Source organism: Orbicella faveolata, unplaced genomic scaffold (assembly GCF_042242905.1).
Source record: "Orbicella faveolata isolate gen_17 unplaced genomic scaffold, um_ofav_v1 contig_14, whole genome shotgun sequence".
Lineage (NCBI taxonomy): Eukaryota > Metazoa > Cnidaria > Anthozoa > Scleractinia > Merulinidae > Orbicella > Orbicella faveolata.
This window is the reverse complement of record NW_028301541.1, coordinates 23,336,907-23,346,515: the sequence shown is the minus strand read 5'-3', so window position 1 is coordinate 23,346,515 and position 9,609 is coordinate 23,336,907. Positions and strand designations below refer to the sequence as shown.

Below are 9,609 nucleotides of genomic sequence, written 5' to 3'. Positions count from 1 at the left end.
TTCCCGCCAAATGGACAAGTCCGCTGTGCATATACGTCACGGATATTTTCGCCTCCGTTTCGTGTGGTCGACCGACCATTCTTTCGCGTAAGGTATGTCTGGAAAGGATTTCAATTTTTGACTTTTTCACTCGAAAATGAAAGCATCCTTTGTTTCTGCGAAGTGAGGTAGTCCAAAGGATTGCATTAGCAGATTATGGATACTGCTGGAAGGCTTCCAATCGGTGGAGGAAGGTAACGAAGGTCATGTTGTGCTTGTTTCGAGGTGGCAGTTGTGATTTATTTAGAGAGTTCGCTATTTTGATTTTGATTTGAAATGTCCTTCTATTTTGTTGTTTTTCCTTGATTACGTTTTCCTGACAATGGAACTTGTTTTCAGAACCGCGTCTAGTTTAGTTCACCGACTGACAGCACTATTTTTAAGGTCAACCAATACTTAAACTGAATAGACACGACATAATTTAGGTAACTTTATCCATGACGAAACTTTGGTTGCGATAAGTAAGCTTAGTAATCCTTGAGATCACCACATTTTTCTGCTTTGTTCATTTGTCAGTGTGTTGTTGCTAGTCTTAAAGCATTCTTTCCTGTTCATCTTCCTGATGGTAGAAATTGTTTTTGTTTCATTTGCGTGTTAGTCCGAGCTTGAGTGTGCATGGATCTATGGGAATCTTTAGAGAAAACGAAATACAGGAAATAACATAAACTATAATTTGCTGAGGAAGGTTAATCCTCTTGGGTTTAAAAAGCTGGGCTTTTGTAACTTTTATTCAATCAACAAAGACCCAGTGACTGTATTTTCAAAATTTTGCATGTACAATGGGGTCTGGGACATTCTCATTTTTTCATCTGCATCCCTTCAGGGATAGATTTGACCCCCTAGCTTTTTTTGTTGTGGGAAACTTTGAAGTTTGCAATTGAGGGGTTCAATTTTTTTCGCAAGAATACTGACTTGAAATTTGTAGACTTTAAACTTTGGCCTCTTTTATTCTGTTCAACTCCACACAGAGACCTTTGCACACTGCAGCAACTATCACACACTCACAAGGCCCAATATTTACAGAACTTAGTAACTTGCCAGAACTGTCAAACATCAAAGTTCATATACTGGATGTCATGAAGCACTAATGCCTCTCATTACAATTTGTCATCATCTACATGTATATGAAAATGTTCTGACAGATCCTGTACCAGCATTCATTCTCTTGTCGCTTAATTGTTACAATGGTCTTGATGAGATTGTATGTTTTTCTATACACAGTGATAGAGCTGCAAAGTTTTACGAGCAGGCTCTTCTTTTGGTGGATTGCTGCAAGATCCCAGAAGCCATCAAGTTATTGGAAAAGGTTTGTAACTGTGACATGTTTATTATTACATGTATTATTATTATTATTATGATGATGATGATGATGTAATGACCTGTTGAAGCTGTAGCATATCTGGGTTCATAAAGATTTATTCTACACTGTACTTCCTTTTGATACACTACAGGCCATCCAGCTCAATCCACAAGCTGAAATCTACAAGGAAACACTGGCTCTCTTTCAGATGAATGCAGAATGTTACTCACGTCATCTACAGAAAGACAAACAAGGATTAAGCTACGCCAGTATTACTCGAGCAAAGTCTGGCATTGGTAATGAAAAAAAGAAGAATTCCTCCAATGAATGGAATGTAAAAAAAGCAGAAGTGAAAGAGAATCCAGGTGTTAAAACTCCATGGTCTCCAGCTGTTTCCTCTAGTTACTATAGTGATCCTAGTGAACAAGCTACCATTGAACATCCTTGGACATCCTTTGTGAATAGCAGTTACAAGAAGAGAAAACCTGATAGCAGCCCAATAGATGGTTTAAGTGAGATAGACCTCCCACCAATAAATGATAATTGCACTGAGAGTCAAAGTCCTAAACTCCAAGTACTGGAAGAAGCTGACGGCTCATTTTGTTCAACAGTCAAAACGCCCATTAGTTCACAAGAGGCTGTGCATGACAATGGCAGCTTCTCTGACCATGACCTTGATGACCGTGTTGATGTTTCAGCTGATCATTTTGGTTATAAAAATGGTGAATATCCTGAAGGAGTTTACACCTACAGTGATAATCAAGATGAAAATCTAGAAACAAGATTCATTGATGAGTTGTGCATGGCACGCGAATCTGCAATAGATGACTGGGCAAAATACTATGATTTATTGCAAAGTGGGTTAAGAGAAGAAGTACCTTTTACTAGGTCAGACATTTTGCATCAGAACATACCCACAACTCATCAATATTCTGATAGTTCGATTGAACTAGATGAAACTGGTGATGTTAAGCGCAGGGATCACCTGAAGACAGATCAGTCAAGTTCTGACAAACTTTCCTCTAAGGACAACAGTAAAGTCTGTTCAAAGTGTGGACACACAAAGGAAGGAAACAATCTCCCTCGTGTTCCCTCAAAGACCAGGGTTCATTTTGTGAATGGTGCTTGTGTTTCAAGCCCAAGCAATCCTCACTGTACTTGTAACAAACAGAATAAAGGATTTTCTGAAGAACAATCACCAAAGCCATCTCTTTCATCATCTCAACAAGAATTTTATCAAAATCTTCAAAATTACTTTGGCAATGGAAAGGTTAAGAGTAGGAAGACAGATGTCGGAACAGAGAAAGAGAAATCAAAAAAGAGTTCTGCAGAGTTATATCCAGATCCTACCACCAAACATAATTGTCATGATTCTAATGTTTCTTCCAACACAGCTAAGGAACTGCCGAAAGTGAGATCAGAACAGAATGTTACAGAAGATAGAGAGTGTAGTACAAACAGTTGTGTGCATAATGGCAACCAGAATCCCAAGGAACATTTAAGTCACAAGGTGAACAATGAGATGAGTACTTCTGTTGGCCCTGAGACAGCAAAAAGCTCATTTAATGAAGAAAGTGTGAAAAAAGGCAAGAAGTCATTTGGCAAGGAAAGATTTCAACAGACAAGTTTCAAGTCAAAATCAAGAGTTGATGAAAAAGTCAGAAGGAAACCTCAAGCTTCAGTTAAGACTGAACATGTAAAGACTTCAAAAGATGGAACATCAAGCAGGGTTGATTCACACAGACAAGCAAAACCTAAGGTTGGTATTAAATCAAGAGTCAGTGATAGAGTGAAAGATGAAGGTACTACCAGAACAATGCCAGCATCAGATGCAAAAGAGAAACCAAGTCATAAACAGAGGGCTGAGGGAACTGCTCAAGCAGAGCTTGATTTCACCAAGCTATTTTATAGCCTCTACTGCACAGGTATTGTTTGACAATTTGCTTTTTAGAACATACATGTATGATCTGGCTTAGTAAATTGTTGTTAAAATAAACTGTGTACTATGAAAATCACCGAACTGTTTATACAGTGTAATGGGCTCAAATTTTTGTATACAGCGACCACTCTTGTAACCCTACTTGTGAATCTGTTTGGCATAGGCTTAGCAACGGATTTATTTACTAACAACATTAATAATATGTGGTGTTTGACAGCTGTATCAGTGTTGAGCAAATGTGGTCAAGCTTTCAAGTCCGTCATTTACTATGTACTGGTTCTTCTGGTTTTGCTCTGTGGCTTTTTCATTTACTGGTAAGTAATGTTGTTTTGGGAAGTTACTTAAGTTTGTTTTCAACTGTGTTTGGTTGAAATCAATAAACCAACCAGCTAACAAACAAAATGGCAAACAGTTTATTCTTTGAGAAGAGAAAAACACTTTTAAAAACAAGAAACCTTAGGCCCTGTCCATGCTGCTGGAGGAATTTGAAAACAGAGGTTTCATTCTGAAAATGCATCAAATGTTTCCAACCACACTATGCTGGAGGAATTTAAAATGCAACAATCACTGGTTATTTTGGATTCGTTTTTGAGGAAAACTCAACCAGGGAAATCATATGATTATTGTGATGCCATCTTTTTTGAAAATCTCTGTTTTAAAATGTTTCCTGCCCACAATAAACTGAAAAGCAGACGTTTTCAAATTCCTCCAGTTTAAGAAGCAATTTTGAAATGCTCAGTTTTCATGACAAACTAGTGTGGACGGAAGGCCTAACTGTAGAAATAAAACCTCCATTGTAGTGTGGTTGGGGCCTTTTACTTCATGCGGTGATTAAAATACCAGCAAGAGGTCATGAATACAAATACTTACAGCGAGAAGTCATGAATACAAATACTAACAGCGAGAAGTCATGAATACAAATACTTACGGCGAGAAGTCATGAATACAAATACTTACAGCGAGAAGTCATGAATACAAATACTTACAGTGAGAGGTCATGAATACAAATACTTACTGCGAGAGGTCCTGAATACTTTTGGAGGAAGAGCATTCTTTTATGCAGCCCCGAAGCTTTGGAACAATCTACCGAGTAGCATATCCAGTTTTGACTCTTTTTCAAGTTTTTAACATGTCTTTTTAAACAGGCTTTTAATTTGTTATAATTTGCTATTGTTCACCATGTGATATTATCAGTCTTAATTAGTTGTATATTTTATTTATTTTTAATCACTTTTTCTAATAATTATTGTAAAGCGCATTTGATCATGTATGTCATGGAAAATTGCACTATATGAGTTTTAATTATTGTTTAGTAAGTTTTGATAAATGCGAACTTACAAGTGCTTGTTTTACTCCTATCAAGTGTTTGGTTTGCTTTGTGCTGGTGCTGCAAGAAGGTGCTGCACTATGTTGCAATTGACAGATGGCTGGCTTATGTTAAAAACAAATTATCAGCTGTGAATGAGTGGGTCAAAAAGAGAAGAGAAAGAAGAAAGGTGTCTGGTGAAGGTCAAACCTATGATCTGCCGAAGAATGGTAATTTGTTATTTGATTTTTTTCCTTCATTGTACAGTAAATGGGCATCGTTGGAGACCCAGGGGCAGCTAGTTGGTACAAAATGATATTTTTGGGCAGTGCAATATTTGCGAGTGGGAGAGCCCCTGGGTACCGGTACTTACATTATACTCTTACTTAACCAGTTACAGAAGCATTCAAGTACTTTTGCCCGAAAATATTGTGTGGCCTGAAAATATCGTGTCTCCTGACTAGCAAACTGGGTCTCCAAGGATGCTAAATGGGCAGAATCAAAGTATTGTTGCATGATCATAGTACAGTTGTCTTTAAAAAAGTTGATTACCTGTATGTTTTTCATTGAAATCAGGAGATGCAGCAGTTTTGCATATGCTTCAAAACAAAGACAACGATCCCTACAGGTTAGTACTGTATGCCACAGTATCACAGTCATAAAATCATGAACAAAAAAAACAAAAGTAAGATTACATTTACCAATTTACATTTACATTTATGGTAAAATATAAAAGCGTTCTCTGGCTAAAAGTACAGTGTATATAGAAACACAAGCTTTCGACTGTCTGTTTACTGCCTGAAACATGCTTTTGTCTCAAAACGCATGTTATAAGGTCTGCCTTTCAATGTGTTTCATTGTTGTTGCAGTGTTCTTGGAGTGCCAAGAGATGCGACAGATGATGACATAAGAAAGCAGTACAGGAAGCTTGCTGTCTTGATCCATCCAGACAAGGTACTATGTTAAGCTGATTTAACTTGTTAATTGCCAAGACAAATGTCGAAAATTGGTGTAATGATAAATATTATGCATTCCTGTGGCAAAAACTGGTTACAACTTCAAGCTTGCACTGTTGCACTGCATGGCTCCTGGGATTAAAGGAAAGACTTCATTCCTAGCCTGAGTCAAGGCATTGTTTATTTTGTGCTGTTCTATAGTTCTTCATTATCTCTGCTTTTTTTCTCTGTAGAACACTCATCCTCAAGCGGATGAAGCTTTCAAGACTCTTGCGAATGCCTTTGACATTCTGAGTGATCCAGTAAGTGTAATTAATGTTATATGGATCTCTTATTTGATTTCTCATTTCTTATTACTGTGAATCAATTTTAGTCGCTGGGGGAATGAGAATAAGATTTGGCACCCTTCGGTTAAGTGTATAAATTTTATATCATTGCTGTTTAAGTTGTGATGATTTGTTTGTAGACTTTATGACCATGCCACATTTGTTTATTCATAAACAGGAGAAGCGTTCTAATTTTGATGCTGAAGAAGCTTGGAAAAGAAGGGCAGAGGAGAGGGTAAGTTGAAGAGCTGCCTGTAACATCATTCCAAGAAAATTAACTCTCCTTACACTGAAACTGACTGAAAGCACGTTATTGTCTTGTATTCATTCCCTATTTTGTGTTAAATATTTCAGGAGGGACGTTTCGGCCCTGCTAGTCCTGAGCAATTTTTTGCCGATCTAGGACGAAAGATGCAAGAGGTAATTACCACCTATATGTAGCACTTTTATTCCAGTCTATTTTTTATTTATAGCATCTTTTGTTTTTCTGTAACAAGTGCCCTATTGAGCATATATAGTTGTATCAGTGAGCAATGCATTGATTTGCATGTATCGAGTCCTGAATAGTACACTTGAAATATCCAGTTGACTCGGATTCAAGTTTTCCCAGTTCCACTCTGACACCTCAGGCTGGAGACGTAATTTTTTATGTCACTCACAGATCTTGCTGTTCATTGTAATAAACTAGTATTAGAATCAGCCTCCCACTAAAAAGAGTTGGAATTTTTGACGCATCGCTTCTTAATCGGGAATTTCTCAAGTGACCATTTTGTTTCGGCGACGTTGCAACAGTTTTGCCGCCTATCTTCATTTTTTGAGGAACAGCTTTTGAGTATCTAAAAGGTTTTAAAAGATTCAAGATTTGAATAATGGTGCAGAATATAACCGAAATCAACTGAATAACGTCAGAAAATTTCCCTTCAAAGAGTGGGGAAACTTTCGAAAAAAAGTTAAGGTACGTTTTCTGTTTCCTGTTTTTGTGTTGTGACCTGAAATAGGGACAATGGGAGCAGTTATTTTCGGGTTTTTTCAGGCTCGGTTATTCTCTTCCTATATTGCACTGGCTACATTGTTTGTTGTTGTTTACACACAGATGCAGAATTACTTGCACTGCAATACGTGTGACGGAAAACATCGTCGTTACAGCACAGACCGGTTTGTTCTGACCGCACGGTTTTGCGGTCGGTGTAACACGAGACACGCTGCAAAAGAGGTATGTGGACAGTAAATGCCTCCACTTACAGAGTCATAGAAACCATTTTGGTCTTATGTTGTGTTTTTCATGAGTATCTTTCTGCACCTAATTCAACGTCGTCGATAAATGGCTCTGAAAATATCGTAAACCGGGCGACAGAAAGTTTCTTAATTTTAGGTTCACATTGAAGTCTGTGATAAACCCGGGGGTAGTGACGCTTGCCGTTATCAGCGTGCAAAGAAAGGAATCCGATAGTCCAAGGCTAGGGGATTTTTCAGCTTGGCTATTATATTTTGTTAAGAATTTTTAAAGGAAATTCAGGTTACAGAAGTACCATAAGATATGACATTTTTGTGAGACCTAGTCAATAAGTGGGTATGACTTTCAAGCTAGTATATCAGATGCCTAAAATTGGTTTCCTTTGTACCCTGGTTTTGTGGAGTTTTTTTGAAGTTAGAGAATCTACATTTATATCTCATTTTGCATTAGCACGTTGTATTCAGTGATGTACCAAATGACCTTTTAATCAAGAGCATTCTCGAGAATGTTCTTCACAGAGTCGAAAAGGCACCAAAGAGGAGGTACTGAAGTGACCCCAAAAGATACTAGATGGTAAAGACTGGGAACCATTATCACTGAGACGGATTTACGAAAGTTTAACTCGAAAAAATTCACTAACAGGTGAATATTTTTAAGGTGCCCTATCCCGGAAGAAACTCCTGAAATATCGCATATTTATTGAGGTCGGTACTATCTGATTCGGTTTCTGTTTATGTTTTATGTGTGGTTTTATTCTTCAGGGAGATCTGTGGGCAGAGAGTAGTTTTCTTGGCTATAAGCTGCATTTTTATGCCTGTATGGAGGGTGAAGTGTTTGATGTCACTGAGTGGGCAGCTTGCCAGGTGTGGTTTCATGCACGTGGTACATACTAGTTTAGACTTGCTCTCAGTCTTTCGCGGTTGTTGGTGCGCTCCTGTACCTCGCGCTTTTTTACTCAAGTTTTTAGCGTCGCATATCCAGGGATTTTTATTAAAATTTTCTGTAGAGGGACAACTGGTATTCATGGGCGAGCAAAACAAGATTTTGATCTGAACTTCTTTGTAAGAAAAATATTCCTTTGGATGCTCAAACCAGGCAGGAAAAATTATCCTCAAAGCTGGTCAATTTGCGCGGTACCCGGCCGGCCCTTACCTAGTGAAACCCTTGCAAATCTTGCGCTTTCCGAGCTCGGTTTTCGCAGCTCGACTCGTGGTCAAGTCTAATAGCAGTTGTTTAATATCAGTAGGTGATGATATCCTTGGTTTATTCATTTTCAGGGTATTGGCAGTTATCGTGTTGAGCCTAATCCTCATACAGTGCATCTGAAACTCAAGACTCGCCAGTCACATCCTAGTGGCTTTAGTTCCAGGTCAGGCATTCTCTTACACCCCGTCCACATTGAACCGGAGGAATTTGTAAACGGCGTTTTCACTCTGAAAACGGATCAAATGTTTTCCGTCCACACTACGCCGAAGAAATTTGAAAACGCAACAATCACCGGTCATTTTGGATTTGTGTTCGACAAAAACTCCGCCAGGGAAATTACACATACATCGTGAGGTCATCGTTTTTGAAAAGCTCCGTTTTTAAAATGTTTTCCACACTAAAACGCAAAGCCGGCGTTTTTCAAATTCCTCCAGTTTGAAGAGCTCCGTTTTCGTGACGGATTAGTGTGGACGGTAGGTCTAGCAGTAGAAATAAATGTCCTTGCATTGTTTTTTACCATCGCTACGCTCTTCTCTTCCTTTCTTTCCTCGTCTTCGGTATGCTTCTTTTCTTTTTACAAGTTACGGCAAAACGTGAAAACAACAGTATCTGTTTCCTATTTCAGATCGGAGGAGAGAGATTTTGAGAATTTCATGCGCGCATTTTTCGGACAGTTTCCCCCGGAGAGGGAAAGATTTCAAGGAGCAAGCAAGCCGCAGAAGAGACGAAGGAAGAAAAAACATTGAAAGATCGCGAGTACAGACCAAGGTTATCGTCATTATGTGCATAGCAGTGCCATTTGATTTTTTTAAAATTATTAAAGGGAAAATAAAACTAAAGGTGATCGGTAAAGGTGTTATAATATGAGCTAATATTGAGATGTTTGAACGGTTAACATCAACCTCTGGTGAGGACACAAATTTCTGCCTTAGAAGTTATGAAATGAAATAATATGCCCCAACCTTGAAGAGAATCCAAGGTTTGTTAAAAAATCTTGTCTGGTCGGCGTTAATTGGGGTAAGGAGTAAAGAGTTTTGTATTAAATTTATTGTAACTCAAAAAAAAAAAGTTATGTAAAAAAAACCCGATATTTTTCCAGTTAAAATATTCATTCCATTGTATGCCTTATGTCGCATGACGTTTTGCTTTGAAAGAGATATAAGAAACAATTATATTTCAGTAGTTGTTGTTAAATCAGAAATAAACATTTTTCATTATATTTCCTTTGTGTGTACTGATTCTTTCCTGATAGGGCCCCTTCACGTGAGCCCAACCGGGCTGGCTCTCTTTCCGAGATCTCGCC

General features: G+C 38.2%; 1 protein-coding gene across 2 annotated transcripts; it reads left to right on the top strand.

The window, feature by feature from the left end:
- Positions 1-18: 18 nt before the first annotated feature.
- Positions 19-9,525, top strand: LOC110046142 (uncharacterized). Of its 2 annotated transcripts, XM_020751816.2 has the most exons (14): positions 19-233; positions 1,261-1,345; positions 1,491-3,264; positions 3,496-3,592; positions 4,642-4,814; positions 5,161-5,212; positions 5,454-5,538; positions 5,774-5,842; positions 6,045-6,101; positions 6,221-6,286; positions 6,960-7,079; positions 7,862-7,963; positions 8,378-8,469; positions 8,932-9,525. In XM_020751816.2, exons 1-14 carry the CDS (start codon positions 196-198, stop codon positions 9,050-9,052), a joined length of 2,931 nt encoding a protein of 976 aa, XP_020607475.2. In that variant the 5' UTR covers positions 19-195; the 3' UTR covers positions 9,053-9,525. The 2 variants fall into 2 exon arrangements, with proteins under 2 accessions (XP_020607475.2, XP_089143311.1); XM_089287185.1 differs by lacking the exon at positions 19-233 and having other exon boundaries at positions 737-1,345.
- The last annotated feature ends 84 nt before the right edge of the window (positions 9,526-9,609 follow it).

Coding starts and splice junctions, on each gene's coding strand:
- LOC110046142 (XM_089287185.1), top strand. CDS start 1,127: ATGCCTCTCATTACAATTTGTCATCATCTACATGTATATGAAAATGTT. Junction 1,346..1,490: donor CCATCAAGTTATTGGAAAAG/GTTTGTAACTGT, acceptor GATACACTACAG/GCCATCCAGCTCAATCCACA. Junction 3,593..4,641: donor TGTGGCTTTTTCATTTACTG/GTAAGTAATGTT, acceptor ACTCCTATCAAG/TGTTTGGTTTGCTTTGTGCT.